Here is a 25,720-nt window from a genome sequence, read left to right on the forward strand (position 1 = left end):
ACCAAGCTGCTCTTCACTTTCTTCTTGAACGTGCAAGTCTTTCTCCCCAGGCTGAGCTCTAGGGCTAGTCAACTCACAGCCACCACACTGCAGCACTAGCAACAGCCCCCAGCAGATGCAGCAGCACTAAGGCAAGCCCCACAGCCACAGTTCGTGTCCTGCTGCTGCTTCTTAAGGCTTAGCCCCAAACACACCTGCAAGAAGTCTGCCCCCAAGGATGCCAAATGACGGTGGAGCAGCAGCAAGCAGCAGTTCACTGGGCAAAGGTTCCCCAGTTTCATCCTGTAGCCTTTGGAGAGCCGCACTGACTCACGCTGGATGCCTAATAGCGAACCCCAAGCCTCCACACCCTGTTGTGTCTAACACATCGCAGCTCCTTACCACAGTGGGGAAGGGAACATCACCGACCAAAGAGATGCACACACCCTGCTGCCTAAGAGACATCAGGGCTTGGTAATTTTATGTTCAGTTTGCACCTGCCAAAACAGCCTTACTTTTCCTGGCTGTACACCCAGCCCTTTCCTGCACACACAGGTAAGGCAGGCACCTTTCATAAGTGTCTGTCTTGAGAGGTATTTCTGCCGTGACACATGAGGTAAGGGAAAGCAGCACCCATCAGCCACCCATCCTCAGTAGGAGAGCAAAAAGGGGGAGCAAAAATTGTCCAACACCCCCTTCTAAACTGGTATATTTCAGAGGTTGGACTCGATGATCTTGAGGTCTCTTCCAACCTAGAAATTCTGTGATTCTGTGATATATACATGTATGCACATACAAAAAAAAAAAAAAAAGCAAACAAAAAAAATTAAAAGCAAATGAATTCAATTTTTTTTCTCATCCTTCTAATAAATGTCTTGTTGGTATAATTACATCCTTAGAAATTCATGAATGATTGCGCATATTTGTGTACACCTGCACACATTTTGCTCAACAGAATACTAGAGATTGGTGCTAGCAACTACGAGTAAGCTTAACTCACTTCTCGCATCACCACTGTTATCTCTTGCTGTGCAGTCCCATTTTAAATAGGAACCCATCAGGAAAAACAAAGGTAGGTTAAAGAAAGCAAATTTCATTTCTGCAAAACCTTTTCTTCAACTTTAAACCTGCAATTAAAACCTACACTTCCAGCTTCTAGCTATGCTGTGGAAATGATTCCTATTCAAAAAAGGGATTAGGAAAATGCATGCTATAAATGGTTAGCCAGGTAAGCAGGTCAGATCTCAATTGCTCCATGTCCCAGCTACAAGCAGTCATTGCTACTTTCCTTTATGCAGAACCCCTATCGGCACTGCTGGCTAGATAAATTTCACACTAAAGACACATGAAACAGAATGAGAAGAATACAAGGAATGTATTTCTCTATTAGGAGTTTATCACGTTAATTTTTATAGTGCTAGAAGCAAGCTGCTCCCAGTTTTGTATCCACCTGGAGCCCACACAGCCATTCAATAAGCAAACATCACAACAGCGAGCTAAAAATCTTTGTGGAATCATGCACTCAGGTCACCCTGCACAGAAAAGATGCTAGGAGGAAACAAGCATTTCCTTCACTTGGTGTTATTTAGCTTGTTATTTCAGCATAGAGGAAAAAAATCTTTTTGTCAACAGAAACAAAATACTGGAGCATTACCCAGCTGCCTACCTAACTTATCAGGAAAAACAAATACACACAGACATTCAGCTTCTGTTTTGTTCTGCGTTAGGGATTTCGTCCCCGTGCAAAACATATGCTCCATGTTTAAAGGGTTAAACATTCTCTCGCTTAGTCGGCTTTAGTGAATGTAAAATGCAAGATAATAACATACACTGTATCTTGAACCAAAAATGTGCACAGCATAACAAAACCCCTGTGCTAACCGACCGGCACTATGAATAGACCCATTCCCACTGCTTGTTAATTCAAAATAAATCCTTTACTGAGATTTAAAGCAAAACAGACAACACTAAACACACCAAAAATATCATGACTTACCCTTTCGGAGACACTTGTTTTTCTTAAGATATTTGGCAGTAAAAAACGGCATGGCTGCAACACTAAGGTTTCAGCCAAAGCTGACCTTTTATTACCAAGTGCTAAGAGCAGAATGACTGGACCAAAGAGAGAAAGCAAATTATTATACCAGATCTTTAAAATGCTCAATGATGAGCAAGGGGAATTCAGAGTGGGATAAAGTATGTCAAGTTGCACGGTGGGGATTGCAGATATCTTTCTGCTCATTAGCACTGCTGTTCGAGTTATTTAAAGTGTGCTCGGGGGAAATGAGGACAATTTCCATGACAATATGTACAGTATCATATAAGGAGGAAGCATTTTTTCAGGCAGAACTTCTGCATTACTCAGCTGCTACAGCAACCAACAATACGTTGAGAAGGAAAAAGACACCATCAGGTTTGAATAACATAAAAAAAGATTTTATTAACCAGTTCTTGTCTAGAGAGAGGTTTACAGTGATAACATTTTCCACATCACTTTACCAGGCTATTCCTGCATCTTGTTCCTATGCACTTCTGAAGAAAGGAAGCCTTGCTAAGCAGTTAAATAAATTATCAGGGGTTTCAATTCCAGTTAGTTACCCCAATACTCCTATGCCTCAGTTTCCCTGTCTTTCAGATGGGGTGACAATGCTACAATTTGCATTTGTAAAAACCTTTGAGGTACTTGGGAAGTGGGTCCTAGGAGAAGAACAAGTGCTTAACCCCACTGCTTCACACTCTGTGATTACGGCTGCTTATTTTCCCTCATGCTGCTATAATGCTTTGAGGACCAAAGACCACCAAAATCTCTCTTGCTTTTTTTTTTTTTTTTTTTCCAGCCAGGATGATCCAATCTGGAAATTCTGTTTTATTCTTCTTGTTTCTGCTACCTCAACGGACAGCGTAAAGCAGTTTGGTGCTGACTTCATATTCCTTTCTAACTGCATAAAGTTAGGATAGGACATTTAATGGCAACTACATTTACCCACGCTAGTGCTCCTCCCAGTCATCTGCCACTGATTCACTCTACTGCCACGTATCGCCTGCCCAGGCACCCCTTCCACCCTCACTCCTTGGAATAGGAAGGAACATGAAGGACAATTCCACAAATTGGGCCATGTAGTCTTGGGCACACTCATTTCTCTATGCCTCAGGTCTTCTTATATGTAACGAACAGAAAATGGCACTTGCTTTTAAAAACTCAGGGACTTGTTATGGAAAATGTGTAAAAGCAAGCGATCTGTATTTCCAGGGGTGTTTCAGCTCTTGGCTTTTACTGCTTCCAGTCTTTGGGGTACTGCCAAGTCACCATTGCACGGAGATGCAAGTAAACCAGTTGGCTGCCAGGGAGAATGTTTATAACCGCTTGCATGACTGGATTTGAAGTCAGCTTTCTAGACTAGCAAAGCAAATGGTCTGAATGAAGCCAGTACTACTCTTACAAGAACAAATAACTCTATAATGAAAAGTATACAAGCTAGGGGTGCACGGCACCACGTATAGATCTAATAGCAGGGCTTTTTTTTTTTTTTTTTTTTTTCCTTTTTTAATCACTTGTCAGTATACAAATATTTTATTTAGGAAAGCCGATTTTCCTCCATACCTGTGGAAAATCCATTCAGGTAGAAATATGAAAAACTTTACCATAGTTTAGCATTAATAAATCCTGTAATACTCAATACATACCATTGTTACTGCATCTGTACCACCACACCAACCCAAATTCTCTCATCACATCACTGCCAGGTAACTGCCACATGTCACCTGCTGCTGCAGGCTGGGGGTTGGACATGGAGATGAACCTGGAATGGATTTTGCGGGGGTCAAGCTAGTTACTGTCCTGCCCTCGGAGGCAGCCCAATACCTTCTGCTCCAGAAGCTGGAATAATCTTGCATGCATTAATATACATAGACCTCCTGCTTGAAAAGGGGGTTGGGGCAAAGGACTTCTAGAAGTCCCTCCAGCCATAACCACTGTGATTCTGCCTGCTCCATCCATGATCAGACAGCATTTAACTGAACATCTCTCCTCCAAAGACTGAAGGACACCACAATGTGCAAGTAGGGAAGGAATCGGTCAAAGTCTGTCTATGCTGTATTTAATCTGGAAACAATGCCTGATCCTAATCTCATGTCATCCAAGAAGAGGATCTGACACAATTTTCTCTCTTACTAATGCAATTACAGCCATTCGAATCTTTCCACAGAATCTGAAGTCTGGAGGGTGGCGAGGCTTTCTGCCACTCTTCATTCTTTCAGAAGACCCAAACCAAAGATTTACGCTAGAATCTGGTTATTTTGAAGGAGAAACTCAGTAGTTTCCTCACAGAATTCATCCCTGAACCTCATGCTACTTCCTCTCACTGTCACTGTGCGGTATGTGGGAAAGAAGATCAAGCCCAAAGGGCCCTTGGAACATCCCCTTTCTCCTTCAGCTTCCTCTTTGCCAGACAACATGCTCCCCAGACAATGACAGGCTGGAGTTTCTGCTGAAGCAAGCGTGCCTTTTTCCTCACAGTAAATTTAAAATAAAAAAATACCCAGTAAAACCACAGCACCCCAAGGGAATTCCCTTCTCTGCCAGTTTAACACAGGGCAAATTTAGCCTAATGCAGTAATCCCTCCCAGCTGCCTATAAAACTGGCCCTTTTATGACCTCGCACAAAACCCTACTGCTTTCAGCTCCAGTACCCTACACATTATGCCTCACTTCCAGCTCTGCCCTTGGAGCTAGCAGCAGAGGTTGCCCTCCTGCTAGACTCACCATTTCCAGAGAGAACCCTGGGCTTACACAAACATTTCTCTCTAACCCAGGGCACCGAAACACAGGCTGTCTTCCACTCCCCACCTCCTGCTGCCGCAATCTCCTTTGGGGGACCCCAAGACCTTGCTTCTTCAAGACAGGGGAACTGTTTAGTCTTCATTCCCCCGGCATTACTCTGTTGCTCAGGCACAGCTTTCCTTAATCAGCTCTCCAAAAAGAGATCATGACAATTTGTACCCTGACAAAAATCTGCAGATACTAGGAACAGACTGAATTGGATCCAAACCCTTAAATATCATTCACACAGCTTTCAGTCTGCTTCCTATAGTAACACTTTCAGAAACGACTATATATAACTGGGACTGCATGAAATCTAAATATTTTTGTTATACACCAGCACTCCAAAAACACAGAGACCGACCGCAGAGCACATGGAACACGCGATCTCTGCTGTTAGCTGCAGGCTGCCCGCAGCAGAGAAAAGCACCTCAGACTCTTATCACTGCATTTTCTGTAACAAGTTTCAGTATCAGATTTCAAAATGCTTTACTAAGAAAGCCACCATCATCCTCCCCATCTTACATATGGGAACTGGAGAAAGGTATCATGACTTCTGCACAATGACCGCAAGACAAAAAAAAGGGAGTAAGATGGAGGGAGATTTTTCTGAATGTGCAGAAGCGATCAGCATGTATGTTTTTAGGTTCCCTAACCCTGTAGCCCAAGAGGATTTCACCACCTTACAGGAACGGTGGAGTGACAGGCAACAGACATGAAAACTGCTGCTTTCTATTAAAGCAGTTAGTCATGGCCGCATGTTGGAATTTTCCTCCGAGTTACAGCCTTGGGGGACTTTCTGCTGTTATTTCCCACCTGGGCAAAGTTAGCATGAAACCCAAAGAGAAAAAGGCGACAGGACTCTACCTTCCTGCTAAAACACATGCTACAGCTTACGTGGTAAGAGCACATGGCTCCCATCACCCTTGAAGGAGAGGAATGGCAGTGACTGGTGGGGAAGGAGGTGCTGAGAGTGCAGCAGGTGCCCTCCAGCCCCCAGCACAATGGAGGAGCAGGGGCTCCCTCCCCACTCTCCAAAACCACGCTGGGGCTGGAAGGGGACCGAGCTTGGGGTCAGTGCACAGCCTGGCCTCCCACTGGGCAAAAGCTGCCATGCTGTGTGAGCCCTGGCAGAGAAAGGAGACCAGATGACTGCAACATGTCTCAGTCCAGCCTGCTGCCATACCACGGGTTTCTGCTTTATCAGATGGCAAGAGCACACACTCAGGGTGCCCATTTAAAAAGATTTCTCCTCGCCTCCCCAGCCACAAAGCGATCTGGGAGAAATTCCTGTCTGTTGCTGATCAGGCAGATAAAAGCTGCCTTTGCTCCTTTCAGCAGTTAAAAACAGCCTGCCCCAAAACAAGCAGGGTCATTTTAGTCTGTGGCCACATACATAAATTCTATCTACAGAACAAAGGAATCTCAGGTCAATTAAAAAGATCCTGTGGCTACAATATTCTTCTGGGAAGATGCCATCTCCATATGCTCATTACAGCCACATAAATCCCACCCCCTCACTTGCCTCGAGCAAGTAATTGTCTTTAAAAGCAAGCAAAATAATTATTTTTCCAACAGAGTTGTCATCATTAATTATGGCCAGGATAGCCAAGTAGGAGCTCATGCCTGGGCTTTTAAATGCTTGTAGCTAGTTAGCGTGCCTGTAACTTTACAGCTTTTTTTTGCAGTCTTAACATTAACATACTATGGCTTCATTAAATCAAGGCACTCACTGATGAGCTAAGTGATTCATTTGCAGAACACCAAGACTCTTCATGCTTATCTGTCCCACAGCAAGAACGGGTTTTAAGGGCTGCACAGTTTATGCCTGCACTATGGGTACGTTCAGGCAGCTCTGGCTGTATTCCTAAAGTCATGTGTTTCGGTAAAGTAAGGATTTACAAACTGTGAAGGCTGCAATTTACAGCGATTTGCCAGAAGTCCACTGAGTTACAGGCATATCACTACTCTACTGCTCACCTTTGTAAAGCCCTGTGGCTACAGTTCATAAACATGTGATAGTAACTTCCTAAAGAGAAATAAAAATTAATGCAAACTTTTGGCTGGCTTCTGTACCTCTCACTGAACCAAGTCTCCCCCTGAAGTTGATGGGAATTTCCCTGCATAAAGACCACAGAATTTGTCCTACCTTCCTCTTCTAGTTTAACGGGTGAGGGGGAGAAGCAACAGACCCTGTTTCACTAGGACATCTCTGTTCTCCATTCTGCTTACCAGGGTGTGTTAAGCTGAAGGCAGTGATGCGTTGAAAGGCCACTTGATACACAAGATTACGATAGAGTGTGAAGTCCACTGAAAGTTTCCAGAAGGCATTCTTTATCTTAATTCATTTTTAAATGACACTTCTCTAAATAACGGTGACTTTTGTTTGTCAACCAGCCTGCACAGATCTGGTTTCTGAATCACTGCCACCCCAGGCATTCACAAATCTCAGGTCAGCTGACCAAAATCATGAGACTGGCTTCTAACCAACGGGACTTTCTCATTATTATTTATCTTCTATTTTCTAAGCCTATACAGATCCTACTCAGCAGCTTTAAAATAAAGCCACAAGCTGTTAAAAAAAATAAATAAATAAAAATAAAAAACACCTTTCTATTAATGAAAGCAGCAAGTTTGACATAGTCATGGTATTCAGAATTAGGCTTTGTAAGGAAAGCACACACACAATAAGACACAGCATGTGAATTCAGGCTTAAGTATTTCTTCCACCTGAGCAAGCAGCCTGTCTTTATGAACTTCGTAAAGCCAAAGCTCAAAGTAGGTAGATCCAGATTTTCTGAACAGTCCAGACCCGTGATTTTGCTTCAGGATCCCTTGTAAATATGCTCAAGAATCTTTGCACTTCCTCCTCAGGATCTCCACCTGCATCAGTCCAGCCCAAGTCTAAGCCACAGCAATATACAGCCATCCTTCAGCTATGTCATCTCCACCTGCTGCTAGGATTTTTGAGGGCAAGTCTCATTTTCCTCTGAAGTGCAGTAACCTGTATCCCTACGTGATTGCTCCTATGGAATTTGAGAAAAATATGCTCGGGGGGTGGGGGGGACGCGGACAGACTAGCAGCTCTATAGGTTACGCTGTGTCCTTACAGCAAAGGTCCTTATATCACCTAATGTGGTTCCGACAACTGACGGCAGGTCAGCACACTGGGGAGAAGTGCCATATATTTGCAATAAAAATTTTGCATATAGATAGCAGGGCAATTTGAGATGACCTTGAATATCCTGCAGAAAGACACACTTTTGCATGGGGACATGATCTGAACACCAGAGACATTTTGACTTTCTCTTAAAAGTCTGCTGCTGCTTTAACATGGACTTGAGAGGCCAGGGAGCCACTGCTCCCATGGGGAAAAAAGACTTTGCACCTTTGGGTCTTTGGGTCACAGTGCAGGCCCATGGAAAACCCCACAGACTTGTTACATTTTGCTTAGTTCACTTTGGAAGTGGAATACATGAAATTATGTAGGTGCCTAAAACAAAATGAGGACATAAATACATCTATGGCACTAGCAAAGAATGGCTCAAAATGGAACTGATTTAGTAACGTACTTTTAGTGGTGGAACTGAGTACAAAGCATAGTTTTAGTGACACACTAGGTAAAAGAGGACTGGATAATCACTGTAAACCTGTAAGCATTAAGAGAGCAGGGAAGAAGCCTTTGCTTACATCAGCACAGGAAATATGTGCAATCCCACTCCCAGTCCTCCTGTGTTTAGCACAGCCATCTCTACTCTCAGCCCCAAACAGGATAACGAAAATAAAAAGGACAGGGATATGGGAGCTGAACAAAAAGACTACACATGCAACATAAGCTAGCAGCACAGGTTCTGTGGGGATAGCTTCATCCTGCTGCTCCACAGCCACAAACCCCTGAGAATAACCTTCCAGTGCCGTGCAGCCTCACTGCATCCTCCAGCACTGCTGGTAAGCGGGAGTCAGAACCTTTCCCCATGTGTGCAATCAAGAGGATGAAAGCCCCAGGCAGCAGTTAAGATAAAAGTTTTTTTTTTCTTTTTTTTTTTTTTTTTTCCCTCCTCTCCCTGAAGTGAGCTGTGATTTTCATCCCCATTGCACAATTGCCACTCCACAGTCCCTCAAGCATACATAATGCAACACAGTGATGCCAGCCTCACTATGCAAACCACCCCAGGCTTTTATAGGAGCAAGGGAAAAGACAGGAATAAATAGTAAAATGCAAATCAACCACATACTGAATTTCAAAGCTGCCTTTAATTACAATTTCTTCCTGTTTCCCCGGGTGTTGTAAGCACTGCTCTAAGCGAGCCACCCTGGTAAACAGAGTCGTGATCATCTTGTTAAGCTCATTCAAGTACTTTGTGTTTTCCTTGACAATTCAATGTCTTCAAAGCTGAAATCTAGGCTACAGCCAGACTGAAGCATCAAGGTACCAACAATGCCTTCAGTGTTTGTATTTTCCCATCCCTCCACCAGGCAGGAGACTGAGACTGAACTTCTCTCTTTCATGTAAAAGCATGAGGAAACCACAGCGCAGGCTCCCCGCCTACCCAAGGATATGCCTTCCTTAAGGGCTACACCACTGCTCTCCTGTGACCTGCATCCCTCCAGCGCTGAGCCTAGGTCAGGACCCTTTCTGTTCAGATGATTCTTCCTCAGAGCAGCGACCTAACAGTCCCTTTCTCTCCACCAGAGCTGACAGCAGGATAACACTCTCTCTTTGGAGCAGACAATGACAATAGTAATTGTCCCAACTAGAATACAAACTCTTTTGGTCAAACAAAAGCTGCCTTTACTTCAAGGTGCAGCAGAGGAAATAAATACAGTCATGATACTGGGCCAGATTCTCAGCAAGTAGAAGTCAATCAGCTCTAATGAGGTCAGTAATACCTAATTTATCCTCAGCTGAGGATCTGGCCCCATTTCTTTCCTGTGCATAACCACAGCTGAGGGCATTAGGCCCATTAGCTGGAATCCAGGACTCCATTTCCACCAGGAGCATTCCCAGGAATGACGGAGGGTGTCAGCACAGACTGAAGAAGCACCTACTCTAATATGCCTACAGCTTAGATTCACAAAGCTGCAGACCTACCTCCACAACTTATCCCATAGTTCACACTAAGCAAAAATTTCCTGCGACACCAGATAACTGATACCTAACAGCAGGCAGTTTCTGTAAGACAGCTATATTGACCAGAGACCACCTCTGTTTTCACACTTGTCCAGTCCTTGTCCAGAGTACCGTAATGTAACAGCGAGCTTCAGACTGGTTAAAGCAGAGTAATTTAACCGGACTGCTTCCCATAGAAGCATCTCCACAACAGAACAGAGCCAGAAGAAATTATAGCTTTGTTACAGGAGGTGAAGGTATTTCAAGGAGGTTGGAACTGTTTCTCTATTTCTGTGCAGATGGGTTTGACAAAAAAAAAAAAGTCTAAAATATTATATTTTGCATAAATTTGAACTTTATTTTTGCTGATATATGTTTCTCATCTAAAAGCTAGTGTACAGCAAAATAAAAGCTTAAACAAAAGTAGTAAGTATAAAGCTAAATGAAAAACATTTGGTTTACAAGTCAGCAAACTGTCTTGGGATGACCCAGAATGACTTTTTTGTAGTTTATTTGCTGAAAAATAATATGAACTTCTCTAATTTTCCCTAGGAAGCCTAAACCAATATCTTTTCCCAAATTTCCTCCCCCAAGATTATTATTTTCCTAGAAGAAAAATTTAGAGAAGACAAAAAAATTAAGATTTTTTTTTTTTCCCTCAATGGTCTCTGGATCACACCTTAGGAGTTCCATTCTGTTCAGGAAAGACCCTGCAGCTGACAGTGCTAAAGGTGCTCTGACAGCTCCTTTCCCACTGGAGTATGAGATGGAGAGTAGGAGATATTTGGAGTCTGTGCTCTGAAATGCTTTGATCCATCAACACCTACCAGCCGAACCCTCCGCACTGCTAGCCACACTGATAAGGACTGTCAGCATCTTGGTCAGTCCTCTAGTGCAGACAGGTCCATAGGTGTGACAAGTCCAAGTTTGCTTCATTGTGCTTTATTCATTCATCCCTAGGCAGTGAAAGTCTTTTCACTTTTCATGTTGAATATGATAAATTAGAAGCTTGATTTACTACATGTGAATTCACCATCATTTTGCTTTAAACTGCATTCAACTCCTCCAACCTCTCTCTCCCATTGCATGGCAGAAAACCATACCCATATACCTGGAGCCAATGCACTCAGGATCGCTTGGGAAGCCAGGAATTGTGATGTTAACTCTGAAACCCACCAGTGCTGATATAAATATCCTCATCTAACAGATTAAGATGCTTTGTATGCAAGTGATTAGCAACAAACAGGTATCACGCTTAGCCACCCTATCACCCACAAGCACCAGTGGCAGCATGATAAATGTCAATCTCAGAGCCGGGACAACTATTCCCTACAGCTGCCAAAAATGATGATTTTCTACCCTCTTCATTTAGATTCTTTGCATTGCCATTTCTTCCCCATTTCTCCAGTATAAGTATATAGCAAGGTTTCAGAGTGCAGCGCTAGGATGTCTGCATCTTCAGTCCTGCCACTCATGGCCCTGAGCCATAGCTGGCTATTTTTAGGAGCTCTAAACATGCTGCTGTAGCCAAAGTGTGAGAACACTTTCTGAAGTCTTCTTGTCTCCTTAGATCTTTTTTGATATGCTAACTAGAATGACAATGAGTAGTACACTAGCTGAGAATGCTTCAGACTTCCTATTTTGATGCTGTAAAGCAGCTGACAGTGTAAAACACACACCGTGCTGCACCACCAATCCACTACATGTGGTCACAGAGCCATTATGGAAGCCACATCTGCTGTTCCTGAAACTGTCCACTGCACTGACAGGAGTGGGGAACGATGGCTCTGGATCAGAACATCAAACTTAAGCAACCAGGTAACACACTGAGAAAGAGAGCTGGGGTTAAAATTGACATTGCCCAACTTTTCTGTCTCCAACCCTGTTGCTTAAATGCAAGCATTTTGAGTTACTGTTGTGCTGGAAACACTGCTTCCTTGTGGCTGCCCTGCCTTAGCCACTGCAAGACTCCTTTCAGTTGCCCATAACTTTGCCAAAAACCTACCTGTGTGCAGAGGGCTGCCTACGTCTCCCAGCTGGCTGGCTAGCCCTGGGCAGGGAGGACTGCCTCAGGTGGGAAAGATCTAGGATCTGCCATTCCCACCCAGTCCTGATAGCTGCCCAAATTGTTCTGCCCTGGTGTGACAGAGTTAAGTGTGGAGAGCCTGGCTGGGTCTGCCAGGTAGCAGAGATGGAGAGAGCAGACCACCTCTGCAACCCATCCTTTGGAGATGGCAACCAGAGCAGGAAATCGAGCCTTCTCACCTGCCACTCCTCTCAACCAGCTCTCAGGTCTCTCCTGCTGTCTTCTAAAGCACCAACAACTTTTTCCTCAGCATTTTTCTCTACAGCTATTCCCACAAGTGAATTCTCAAGGCCTGTGGCCAACTCCCAGTCCGGGAAGGCTGAGAGATCTGCCTGGTGTATGGCCCACTCCAGGGCCCCACTAAATGCGGCTGAAAGTGCCGGTTGGGCCTTCCTGACCTAGCACAACGCTGGCACAGTAACTGGATTCCCCCATTTTGCCGTGATGACCCATGCACATAACACTATGTTTGTTGTATGGACCCTGCACTAACCCTGCTATAAAGGAGAATCTTTGGTTGGCAGTTCCTCTGAACACTGGGATCAAGCTTACATTTCCATTAAGTACAAGATCTCCAGCTAATTATAAAGCTTAACATCATCATCATCTGTATTTTTACAAGCAGGCACAAAAGGAAAGAGGAATAATCCATGCCATTACTGGCCTGAGACAGACCCTTGATCCAAGCAGAAATATAAATAGTAGGAAGAGGACTAATCACTACTCAACAGGAGATGGGAAACATTTCAGAGGCAGTGTTGGCTTACAAAGGGCAAAGCACTCCAGACAAAACAGACTGGTTTGCTACACGGAGACTGGAAAATAAGCAGAGGGGAAAAAAAACATAGCAGGAACAACATGCTTGGAGCTCACTTGAGTACCATATCCCACAGCTCCTAAATTCCTTATAGCAGTAACTCACAGTCTGCAAAACAAACTGTCACAGGGCTCCAAACTACCAGAAAGGCTCATTGAAAAGGTGCACTTGGCCCAGGACACTGCACTAGAGCAGCCCTGTGCAGAGCCAGCGGCAGAGCAAGAGGGGCTGACGGGCTGCCCAGCTCTGCACTCTGCTGGAACACAGCTTCGTTCCCTGCTGTAGCTCCCCACGTGCGAAATGGAGAAGATGACAACTTCCTATTTCTGTCTTGCTTAATATGGCAGAGGTTCCACATCAATTAATGCTGGCTCTGTAAGCTACAGAATCACTTAACAAGGCATGACTGAGCTAGATCAGGCATGGACACAATCACATTTCTGTCAAATTAGCAAGAGCAGAGTAGAGTTTACATCAGCTTTAAGCCAGCTGCAAGAGACAAGATGCCCAATCCAACATAAATTTGGAATGATATAAGCAGGCCATATTGGTGTTAAAATAAGGCTTGCAGGTTTAAAACCTTCAGGGACGGAGGGGGACAAAGTGTGTGTGGGGGTGTTTTGGTGGTGTTGTTAGTATTTTTTTTTTTATAAGTTTGAACCATCAGAACAGCGCCTGTATGATATGGCTACATCCTTGATACTAGCAGCTCTAAAATTATATTAAATTCTTGAAACAGCCTCAGACTCTCAGCTCTTTTGTACACATTAAGTCTCTCTTCACAATACATGCAGGAAGATGTTCTAGTACAGCTGTGCTTCTGGTGTCATACCTACATTTGTTTTTGCATTAAGGTCTTCTCCATTTAGAATCATCCATCATTTCTCTCTCCCTAGAGAATACACCTTGTAATGTTTTATTTAGTGTTCAGGTAATATCTTTATAAAGATTGGTAAGTAGAAAAGCATTAAGAGCATGTGAAGATAGTCACAGTGCTGCAAGCTGCAGTGACAGAAGTAGAACAAAGAATGCTAGATTGGTTACAAAGACAGAAATAGCCACGGGAGATATGCACAGCCCATTAAAAACAACGTATTATGTGAAAACAATGCATACGTTATGGAAAAATGAATCCTGGCAACAATAAGAGATGACAGAGAATGGCTAATTAGGAAGGAATTTGTATGTGATAAAAGCAGTAAAGAAAGTACTATTTAGGCTGCAAAATAGTAGACCTCACAGCATCAACCCTCTCCCAACACGTTATACGTGAACCTGCATGCTGCCACACAGCTACACGCCGTATGCCCAGCTCAACACCTTCCCAGACTTATGGCCGGGACTCTTTCCTTGCCATTTGTGTCTGAAACAAATGATTTTTGTTATATTTCAAGAAGACTGATTTCTATGAAAAACAGATGTCTGTTGAAGTTTGTTTTCAACAGAATTATCAGCTGACTAGGACTGGAGATCCATGACTCTACCCCCTGCAGGGAGTATGGGCTGGACACAGAGCTACCAACAAAAGGAGAAGCTGTGATGTGCTGGGCAGAACAGGGACACAGTACTCCCCTGGCCTTAATCCCGTCCCCAAACTCAACACATCACCATCATACAGGCAGATTCAATGCCCCACCACTCAACCTCATTGCCTCAGTCCTGTTTCCTTATTTCCGACAAGGATTTCAAAAAAAAAGCATATAAGGAAAAGAAGGCAGGCTCTTACAGTGTTCTGATCATTACTAAAAGGAATTGCATCTTGCCCAGCTACTGGAACCTTCCCTAGGGCTCAGTAGTGGTTTTCTTGGTGTTTTGCAAGAAGGAAAAGAAAAAAAAAAAAGACTGAAAATAGCAATAGCCAGTGCTCAACAGATGTGAAGCTTAAAGAAGAGTCATGCAGGAGCCTGGCTTGCTTTCACAACAGGAGCACAGATCATTTGAGTGGCGACACTGGTCACAACTCTACAGGTAATTGTGAGACCCATTCTGTGGTGAAAGTACAGGCTGAATCTTTGTTACAGATGGGAAAATGTAACATCTCATCTTTAAGCTTTGAGCCTTCTAGCTTCAACACTATAAATGTTCTGATAATTGGCTAAGTGAATCTAATTTTTTCTTCAAAAGATAATCAATACAGCTTGGTCCCTTAAGAAAAAACCTGTTTCCATACTTGTTTTCCTTTTGACAGATTTCCTATAACAAGCTCCACATAATCTTTTGAATGCCACCTACAAAAAAGCAATTTTACCATGAAAGCATTACTGGCTGTTCTGTTATTATACAGCATATATGCAGGCTAACATAAAGCAGCTGGGTAAGGCTACCTTTAGTTCCTGCAAGATTTCTCCCATCACGAGCAACTGGGGTTGCATTTTGGGCTTACACAAAATGTAGCACCACAGGAAACCAACAGAACAGACCGATTATGATTCAATGTGGAATCCATCTTTTCCCCAGCTCTCCCTTCCCACTTTCAGATGCCTCCCCTACCTCCCATCTTCTCTCTGCCTGCTGGGAGCCCCTGCTGGAAGCCACAACAACAGTTTCTTGCCTCTATAGCCTCTCCAGTTGGATTGGTGTTATTAGCAGAGAGGCGCAGATACTTCCTAATCAACTTTATTAAAACAGTTCATTACAACATGTATACACCACTTGCATGTTTATGACAGAAAAGGAACCTCTAAGGCTCAATTCCTACAATATTAGCAAATTAACGTGGCTCAATAAACAAATCTGTTTGTCTTAGGAAAAGCAAGACTCTCTCTTGGGTCACCGTTAAAGAGACTGACTCACCTTCTTCCTGCTGGCTTAAGTCTACGTCTACTCCAGCCTCCTGTTCTATCAGCCTTACTACTACTTGCCTCATTGCTTGTGAGTAGATCCTGCTTTCATAATATCATTGTACAGTAGAGAACTCAGCATACATCACTACTGACATCTATGGCTTTGCTGGATAAGGATTTTTTCCTTCTATTTACCTCAAAACTTTATTTCATAGCATTTGTCCCAAACTGTCTTCGCAGCCATTATGTCTATCTCAGTGAAAATCCCTATAGTCAATTCCTTTCATCCCTCTCCCTTACGTGTTTATATTACATATATTTGTCAATTTTTAACTCTATAAGGAAATACATCTCAGTTTTAAGAGCTGTGTTGATCGTTGTACTCCACTGAGCCAGGACGGAGCGCTCCTTCTAAGAGACACAACTTATCTGTTGGGAGGCCAGTGCGAAGCACACTCTGCCTGCTGTCTGGATGGACAACAGTTCTGCCTTGTCACACCCATCTTCTTGCCATCACCATTGCAGAAACTAATGAGGCAGTTAACATTTCTGCCCAAATAGCTCTAAAACTGAATCCCTTCTTAAGTTACAAATAGCAGGAAGTCCCTGGATCTTCTCAAAAGCTATTTAAAATATATATGGATGAATGGTAATATTTGTTGAGAAGTAAATAGATTCTTTCATCCTAATGTCTCTTTCATACTCGGATACTTTCAGGGTAGCTGGCAAGCCTAACAAAACTTTCCATTCTCCTAGGTGTGGCTTTTCTTTGCCTGAATTGGCAAAGAAAATCTGCTTTATAACGTGAGCAGCCAAGTACAGGAATTGTGGATAGCCAAGAAGCAACAAGGTTGCCTCTGCTAAATTGCATGGTCAGCTTTAGGAGCTGGCAATTCAGGGTGTCAAGACAGCCCTCAGCAGAAAGCATGAACACACAGCTCATTACAGAGGGTGCACAATGGATCCACAGGCTTCAGGCCCCTCCATCCTTCTCGAGTTCATCTTTTAATGTCATCTATACAGGTTTGCTAGCAGTACACAAAGCATAACAGGAACAGCCTCTGAATGATGTAGGCAACCACATCCATAGATGTCATTCACCTGTGTACTGTAGCCAGCAGTTTTCAAAGATCTGCAAGCATGCAGGGTCAAAGAAACAGATCCAAGGCATATCAAGAGATAGTTTTATTTTTTTTCCTCAGAACAATCCCCTTCAATCCCCAAAACCACTGTGGATCAGCAAAAATCCCTTTGCCTTAGTCTGAAATTTGTCCTTTACAGGTGAAAAAAATAAACCACCCATACAATTTCTGCCCACTCCAAGAGATACAGAAAAAATTCCAAAATGAAATTGTCTCCCCTGATCTTTTAACGCAAATTTTCCTAACTTGCAGCAATCCACTAAGTAATTTCAGTCTTTACAATTCCTTCCCATAACTTGAGTTTTTTATTTGCCAAAAATATGCACATCCAACTCTAATGATAGATGTTCTTTTTGATGACAAAAAGACATGTGAAGACATGGGTGCACAGCAAGAAATCTTAGCAATGGCACTTGGCTTGCCCAGCTCCCAACTCTCATACTCAAAGGGATACCTGCACTGAAAAGAACAGCAATTACTTGGGCAGAGCACTTCAAATTGAGACCCAAAAAAAACAACAGCTTGAGTCATCTTATTCACTAACCACCTCTGAAAACACTCTTGTTGCAAGCAAGTCCCTAAAAGCTCCTCAATAATGTGGGGCAGCACTGGGATTAAAACCTGGCAGGGAGCTTTCTCCTGGAGTCAGCAACCTAACCCTTCTATACACCCCAGCTTCCTTGCTTCCATCTCAGCTGTCTCATGATCCTCAAGCACTGGAAGCAGAGTGGGAATAGCTGAAAGAGAATGAAAAATAAACTAAGTGAACTCTATTAATAACAGCTGAGGGGAATGAATGAGACAGACCAGGTCAGGGCCAGGAGAGTGAGAAAGGGCAGGCTGGGCCTTGGCATGCCAACAAGGGCTTAACGTTCTGAGAAAGAAACTTGGAATTAAATACACTTTAAAAATAAACCCCAGTCATTTCTGAATTTCTCTCATGGCTGCAGTTGCAATGCTGAACCTCTGCCCACAGCAACGTATCTGGCTTTCAGCCAAAGGTTTGAAAGTCACTGATCTTTTTTTCCCCTCCTCCCTAGCTGTACATAATTTTTATGCATTCCCACAGCTGTGAAAGAAATGATAGCTAGGAGGAAGCAGTGCTTGGGCACCCAGGGACTGCTCTCTCACATCTGCTCACAGCTGGAATTCCTCATAGGTTTAGGCAGAATCCCTTGCTATTGCCGTGGCTGCCGAGCAGCCCTTTGAATGGGCACAGCTACCTGAACAGATTGGGATTATTTCTAATTAGGCAAATACTGGATTTTCCCATAAACTAACATGAAAACAGGCAGTTGTTTCCAAGTGAAAAAGAGTGGCAAGTCTATTTGGAGCTGAGGACCGTAACTCAAACAAATTAATAGTCTGTTACAGATTTCAGTTTAAAAAGCACAAACTGCACCTCAATGCCATTCTCCTTACTCACATGCCCCTTACCTCACAAAACTAACTGCATTGACAACTTCACTTTGGGGCAGTAGAGTTGCTGAGCACATCTGAACTGCTCTTGGAGAGACAAGGAAAGCAGCCAGCAGTCCCAGTGGTCTCTCACCCGCCCAGCTTTTTAGCATGGGAGCTACCTGAGCTTCACAGTCTGTAATGGCTCTCAGACCTCCTGCCTGATCTAACACTGAAACAGAAAACAACTCGGAGGTGCTCAACCACTCACTTGGGATGGGACAAATCACCTCTTCCAGAAGCCTTTAAACCTTGTACTCCCCTCAAACTTTCATCAGGTAGTTAGAGATCTATCCCATGCCAGGTGTGTGTCACTCAATGGTGACAGGTGACATCTTGTGATGGGATGTAGACATACAGATTCAGATGCAGGTATTCCATTATTCCATGCACATTCCAGCACATCACTAGATGTGCCCTCATCGCATGCACAGGAATCCATGTTAGAATTTCACTCACCTGAAAGACTTCCTTTTTTTTTTTAAACATACTGGGAAAAATCTGCCTCTGGGTAAGAGCACAGCAGGGACAGGACTACCAGAGTAATTCATCCAGACCTCGACCCACTTCCTGCCCACATCTGAAGAACCACCAACAAATAGGGTGGTAGGGGAATGTTCTGGCCTGCGTGGTATATGCCTGGCATCCCTGGATTAATCTTTTTGAAACCTCAGGCTGTCCTGACAGTTTTAAGAAGCTGTAAATACAGGATGAAATGCCCTAAATGAATATGCCTGTCTAAACTGCAAAGATTTTTACTTGACTAAAGAGATTTTTTTCCTCAGTCTTGAGGAAGTAACTGAATTTAATGTGCTCATTTACTTGCTGCTGCCACTGTGCAATTTACCCTTCAGATTATGCCTCAAACTTCGCTTCTCTCTGTTTAGTTTATGAACTCAATGCCAAGATGCACCAAGGAATGGTTAATAACAGCACTGAAAGAGCTGGCACTGATGCCACAGCTAAAGTTTCAGCCATAACACAACACCAACGTGCTGTATCACTCTAAAATACAGAGCTGTAGTGCGAATATAGTCACAATAGTGACTAAAGGTGTTCACCAAGGGCTAAGAGCTGTCTAAACACACAGCTGGCAGTCTCTACTGTCTACTAGATAGAGGTAACATCTGGTTGAGACAAACAACAACTAAAAATAGTCTATAGAGGGAGTGGTAGCTAATGAGGATGTGCATGGCATTATTAGACCACAAGAAGAGATGGTCCATGCCCTGCAGAGCTTATCATCACAACAGAGCAGAGAACAGGCAGGCAGGGAACTGCACGCACACAAAGGGAGCAGTGTGTTCACAGTCACACAACAGGCATCAGTAGAGCCAGGAGCAGGAACTCATATTGCTCCCTTCTCTGCATCATACACTATCCCCTACCCACACCATGACGCCCTGCCACACAAATACAGATTCCCAGCAGGTTTACTTGCTGCTTTATATTCCACCTACCTCAGATGAGCAGAGAAGCATGTGCAATTAACTTCTGCAAATGCCTTTTGTGGACTCTGTGAGTTAATCACTATACAAGCAGGTTGGAAGTTGTTTGTTAAACTTATGTAGCAAAGGAGAAAAAGAAAAATAAATACTGTGAGATGAAATGACTCCATGAGACATCTGTCATAACAGCACCTCTGCAGCAAGAAGAAGTAAAACAAAGAGCAGCTTTAGGCTAGCTATTTTTTGATTTGGAAGTGCTAATTCTTACAGTGTTAACATTCAATCGTTTTTTTTTGTTTGTTTTTGTTTTGTAAAAAAAAGGAACCCAGAAAATGCTACCTCTGAAAGCCAGCTGAAAACCTGAACATGGGGTAAAAACAGAACTGATAGGGGAAAGAGCTTACAATGCAAAATCCCATTACAAAACACTTAGAGCTTGTCAATATTCACTTCTACAGAGATTTAACTAAATTGGCATGAAAACCAATGCAGTTAAATAGATGTAGCCCTTCAGCATAACTACAGTCAGAGTACATTAAAAGTATATCAGCATGACTTGCTTGGATAGTGAATTAACTAAAATCAATATCCATTTAGTTAAATGGGCTTAGTAATAGAGTGCCAGCCCCAACCAAATATAAACAATGCTGAGTTGTAACCATTGACAATATTTCTTCCCTGTGCTCCAAGCCCCCATCACAGCACTATGACAGACTCACTGAGTAAATTAGTTTGTGAGTTTGATTCACAAAATCTTAGTGACATACATCTGAAGCTGAGATATAATGACAACTCATGGAAGAACCACTAGGAAACATGCATCCGGCAAGGTTTGGCTAGACTTTTCCCATCTCTAGTACCCGTACTTACTAATAAATAAAAGCATAGCAATAGGAGGAGCTCCAAAAATCTCCCTATCCCTTTGTGGGGTCTAAAATGAAGATATAAGGTGGAACTGTCACAGTGCAGTTTCCTCTTTCTGGCATTTCTCATGTGCTCCCTCTTGTGGCAAAAACAGACTGACTTTTTCTTCAAAAAGCCCCTAAACTTCCAATATATTCTTTACTACCTCCTATTATATAAGAACTCAAAAATGTCACTCAAAGATCAAGCGTGTAGTCTTCATTTTTGCTGTTGACACTGTAGTACCCAGTCTGCATCTGGCAAAACACCAATGCCTAGTGCCATGACAGTGAGAAAGGACAATGTCTGCCTTGTATGAAACTGTTGCACAGCTGTATGTATGTCTGACACACAAAGGTTCACAACAAACCTCAACATGGAACCATGGAAGATTATTCAAGGGCAAGGACAAGGACAGGAAATGAAAGGACAGGAAAGGACAGGAAGGGAAAGGACAGGAAAGGACAGGAAAAAGAAACGAAACCCAGGAGACTATAGGTTTCTGATTCAGACTCTACAGCTCCAGGAAAGTGTAGTATTTTCAGTTGTAATAGTGACACATGCACCAAACTGCTGATACAAGAACTCTGAGTTCCTACATTACCTTTTTTATAGCTGTGTTTTACACCACTTCCTTGGATACTCATTTTTGCCCCAGGATACTGCTCTGTAAACAGTATAAACTCATATAAATCTCATCCCCTTGTAAACTTTTCTATCTTTGGCAGGAATGAGATTTAATGATGTGTAAAAACAGCAGCAGCTGGCTAAAGATGGGAGGAAGGAGGGAAAGAGAGACCAAAGGCCACTCTCTGTGTGCAGTTGCAGAGAACAGACCAGAATACAAGAGTCCTTCTGTTGGCCTGCAATAGAGAAAGCAGAGGGTCCATAAACTGAATCCAACTTCAGCATCCATTGCATCTCCGAGAAGGGGATTTTAAAACCACGGCATGTCAACACCTGTAACAGGAATGGTCTTTCATGACACACAAATCAAAAGAAGAATGAGTCTGTCCTCACAAAGGTTACATTACGCCTGCTCTGTTTCTTCTATTTTGGATTAACTACATCCAACGTCAAGTCCCCTCAATTAGGCACATTCATTAGTCAAGCTAATCCAACATGCCCTTGAAAACTGGAATTCAGAAACAAGGGTATCGCAGCAGGGACAGACGCATCTTTAAACGACTGCAACTGCCAACAGCCTACAGATGGCTGAATCAAGCCAACAACTGAAAATAAAGTTCATCCTTTGGGTCCTAGATGCAGTTTAGTCTCTAAAAGATAATATTTTTATGCTCAAGAACAAATTAACACGTTATTTTTAATGATAATTTTCATCTACTGTCCACAGCTTGCAGTTTATAGGTTTCATGCTAGGTGGGATTTTTTTCTTCTAAAAACCTAAATTATCCAATTTCCTTAAAATAATTTTGAAATGAGTATGAAAAAGAAAGAAAGGAATCCAGTGTAAATAGAGCAATGAGGGCCATTGGCAAGATAAAGAATTTTGACTTAACCATGGAGATTCACTGAAAGAATTAAACAAAGCAGGCAAGAACAACATATCGCAGGCATAACTGCTTCATGCTTTCCTTCCTTTATTTAAGGCATATGTTCTAAGTTTTCAAATTGTTGATCTAAAGGTCTCCTGTAAGACTGGAATGGCATTACAGGAGATGACCTTATATTCTCCACACATTGTGTAGGAAGGCTTCACTACAAGCAAACAGCATGAAACCCATATGAGCAATAAACACTTGCAAGTCCAGACAGTCATGAAACTTCTAACCCTAGATTGGCATCAGAGATCCTTAGGAAGATCTCTGTCCTACAGAAAGGTAAGGATTGTCCTTAAGGACAGCAGCAACCAACCCAGCACAATGCTCAGAAGAGCAGTACTGCTGCAGCTTTTGGCTCCCAGCATGGAGCAAGTCACACCAGAAAACCCATGTCCTGCCTAACAGGTGTGTAACTATGAGGCAACCAGTCTGTTAAAGTAGTTGAAGTCTAACAAGATTTTAAGCCAGTTGCAAGAAAGGACCCGAGTGCGAACACAAATTTAACACCACAAGCACAGTACCTGAAGGCAGCACCCTTCTTTCACTGTCATATAAAGACTACCTAATTTCCCACTTTGAACTAACCTTTAGCATAGTTTTTGTATCCTCTCATTAGCTGAACCAGTTTGATCTCAAGAGTGCAAGCAATGACTTCAGCATCCAAAACTGACGTGTACAGCGCACTTATCCCTTCCAGGCACCTTGTCTTCAACATTTCTTTTTGGCTTAACTTGGGCTAAAAGTCTTAACTTCTAGAGCAGAGTGTATAGTGTTGTACGGCCTGCAGAAATATTCCTCCATTTTCACCATTTTGCCAGAAATCAGCCCCTCAGCCCTCTGATCATGAAGCACTGCTGGGCCTGTTCAGTTCCCCACCGCAGCAGCTACTTGCATACAGGCAAACCAGCCAGTCCATTAGGATAACATCAATATAATGACAGCCAGCACTCACTTGGCACTTTAAATTACGCAGATGCAATAACTGATTAAGAAATTACAGGAACTATAAAGTAAGAGGAGGCCATACATTTTAAGTAGCCCAATGCTTAGCACTGAAAATGTGTTGGCCTTTCTTTTCCACAAACCCAACCATGAAAGCAAAGGGAATGAGTATTTAGCAGCAGCAGCAGAAGGGAACACACCTCTTCCCTAATTGTGATAGTGTAAAATCCACCTCCATTAGCAGACTGTGAGCAGGCCCACACCACCAAGCACCACCTTGTAGCACCAGGCTGACTTTGCTAGCAGAGCTCTTTACAATACTGTCAGTACCACCAAGGGCTGAAAATGCTTCATGTAGAAAAAAAAATAAAAATAAAACAGAGCTTCACTGAAGCTATTTCAACTATCCCCATCCTAGGACACTTTAGATTATCAGAATTTATGTACTGTCCTTAAATGGTGCCTCATTTCAGCAAGCAGCAGCTCTAGAGGAGCATCGTGGTTATTAACCTTGACTTTCCTGGAAACAAGCCACTAAAAGGATAAAAAACAGACTATCCCTAGCCAAAGAAATTCAAATAGGCTCCCTAGTTCAAAGTGACTTTAAAACAAGCCATAGTAATTAAGATGAACAGTACAGAGAGTGAGCCCATTCAAAATCAACATCTACTTTTTTTGAATGCCTCCTCCACATTTAGATGAGTCTGGAAAAATGTACCCGACTACCTCCTCCACACTGGGGCAATGTCTCTGTGCCCTCATATCACTGAGCAGTCACTATAATAAGTCTTGGCCTCAAAGAAACAGGCAACAACAGAGGTGGCTCTGGATGGTCCTACCATCAGGTCAGCACATTTCTGCAGTTACTTGCCCTGTTCTAGAGGTCTGTACAGTTAGGGGAGATGCATTAACATACCATTACATGACCTTCAGCTTACACATTTTACTTTGCATGCCCACCAGAGAGAGGCACATCCATAAGATATCATACCTCAGTAGTTTAAGATTCACCAAGTTGATAGCCAGTGATCACAAATCTTTCTTTGCTCTGAAGACAACCAGATCCAACTTTCTGCCAAGAGCAATGACCTGTGGGAGAGAGTTGTATTCTACCCTACCCCCAAAACCACCACCTTTCTTTACCACGCCGTTCTGTAGAGAAAACCCTCCAACGCATTCGGAGGAACATCAGAGACTTCATATGCTTTTATAAATTCTCTGTTTGTGCTTGCAGAGGCTATACAAGGAAGCTTCTCCCTTTGTTTTAGACAAAACAACGGATAGAAATAGAAGTGCGCTCAAATTTTAAGCATACCCATCAATTTGTAGAAAAAGAATGGCTGCTTTGATGCTGCCACACATCTACAGAAGGTATAGAAATGCCAGTACCAGTGACGGAAAAAGCCATTACCACAGCTCATTTGGGGTATAAGCTGGTTCTATGCCATTCTTGACATGCTGCAAAAAATTAACCAATGTTTGGCTTCCCCTGCATTTTCTGATGTTCATCCTCAACTAGTGATGCAGAAAACACAAGGCTTTTTTTTTATTTTTTATTTTTTTAAAGCCATTTCTGAAAACTCTCATGGCTGCTGAATTCTGCATGGCAACCAGTACTAGCTCAGCACATACCTCACAAAACATTAAGCCCACTCAAGTGCCAGTAATTATGAAACTCCCTGAGGAGAAGCCCTTGACGGACACCTCAGTTGAAAGCTATTACCTAGTTCATACAGATTACAATTAGCAACCAGGGTTTGGAACAGAACAACAGGGATGCCAGAATAGAAACTACTGGGACTATTCCTCAGAGAGCTGACTGGGCAGGGCACAACACGCTGACACTGGGCACAGATATCAGAACTCACCGATCCCTCCTCAGAAGAAAGCTATACAAGAAAATCACCCCTGCCCTATTACACTTTAAGGGAGATGCTCCTTCCTATGATTATTTTTAAATCAGATTACCAGGCCTCAGAACCCTGGCTTTGATGATGACAGAGACATTTATTCACATAAAGACTATTCGCTATAGAATCAGTATTGAACACTTGCCATAGCTAAAGGCACATGTCTTTTAGGAAACCACTAAAATATCAACCCCCCAGTGTGAATAACGCACTCACTGCTGAGACTGCCGCATCCTCCCAACCTGTCATCAGGCTTTGCTGTCTCATTGGGAGCCAGGCAGTAATAACTGGCAACTGCTGCCTTAACAATGGCTTTTGCTTAAGACTGACCACAGATAAATCCATCTACTGTGCTACTAAATGACACAGGTTTGGACCAGAAAGCTCTGCCCCCTGGGATGATGAATATAGCATCCCAAAGCTCCATGGCTCACACAGAAGGCTAAGAGCAGCAGAGGTTTTGTCGAGAAACTGCATGCACAGACCATTCTGTGCCCCACATGGCAGTACTGCTCAGTTCTAACACCGCACTGATGCAATTAGATTGCAAGTAGCAAAAAGAAAAGAGAGGAAGCAAAAACCACTGTGGTATAAGCCTCTGGATCTGTTTTCAACTATATTCTATGCCTTATCCAGCTCACCCAGTGGCATTGCCTTCATGGATTGCCACCTACCCTGGTGGTATTAAATTATTGCTCAGAGCCATGGTACACCTTAACCCAGAAAGGATTTTTTTTTTTTATGCACAGTATGAAGGAAAT

The 25,720-nt window shown here is 43.0% G+C and overlaps 1 protein-coding gene across 12 annotated transcripts in view; it reads right to left on the minus strand.

Moving 5' to 3' along the window:
* The window catches only part of ARHGAP22 (Rho GTPase activating protein 22), a 151,633-nt gene that overhangs the window by 65,244 nt on the left and 60,669 nt on the right, over window positions 1-25,720 (minus strand). The window contains exon 1 of one of the 12 annotated variants that reach the window (XM_084526108.1): window positions 1,976-2,186. The exons of 10 other annotated variants lie outside the window; for them this stretch is intronic. In XM_084526108.1, the coding sequence (XP_084382234.1) occupies window positions 1,976-2,027 (52 nt within the window). In that variant the 5' untranslated portion in view covers window positions 2,028-2,186. Of the gene's footprint in view, window positions 1-1,975; window positions 2,187-25,720 lie in introns of those variants that run through there. One more of the 12 variants, XM_084526112.1, reaches the window with a different exon arrangement.

This window comes from Aythya ferina (genome assembly GCF_964211825.1).
Source record: "Aythya ferina genome assembly, chromosome: 7".
NCBI classification, from domain to species: Eukaryota; Metazoa; Chordata; class Aves; order Anseriformes; family Anatidae; genus Aythya; species Aythya ferina.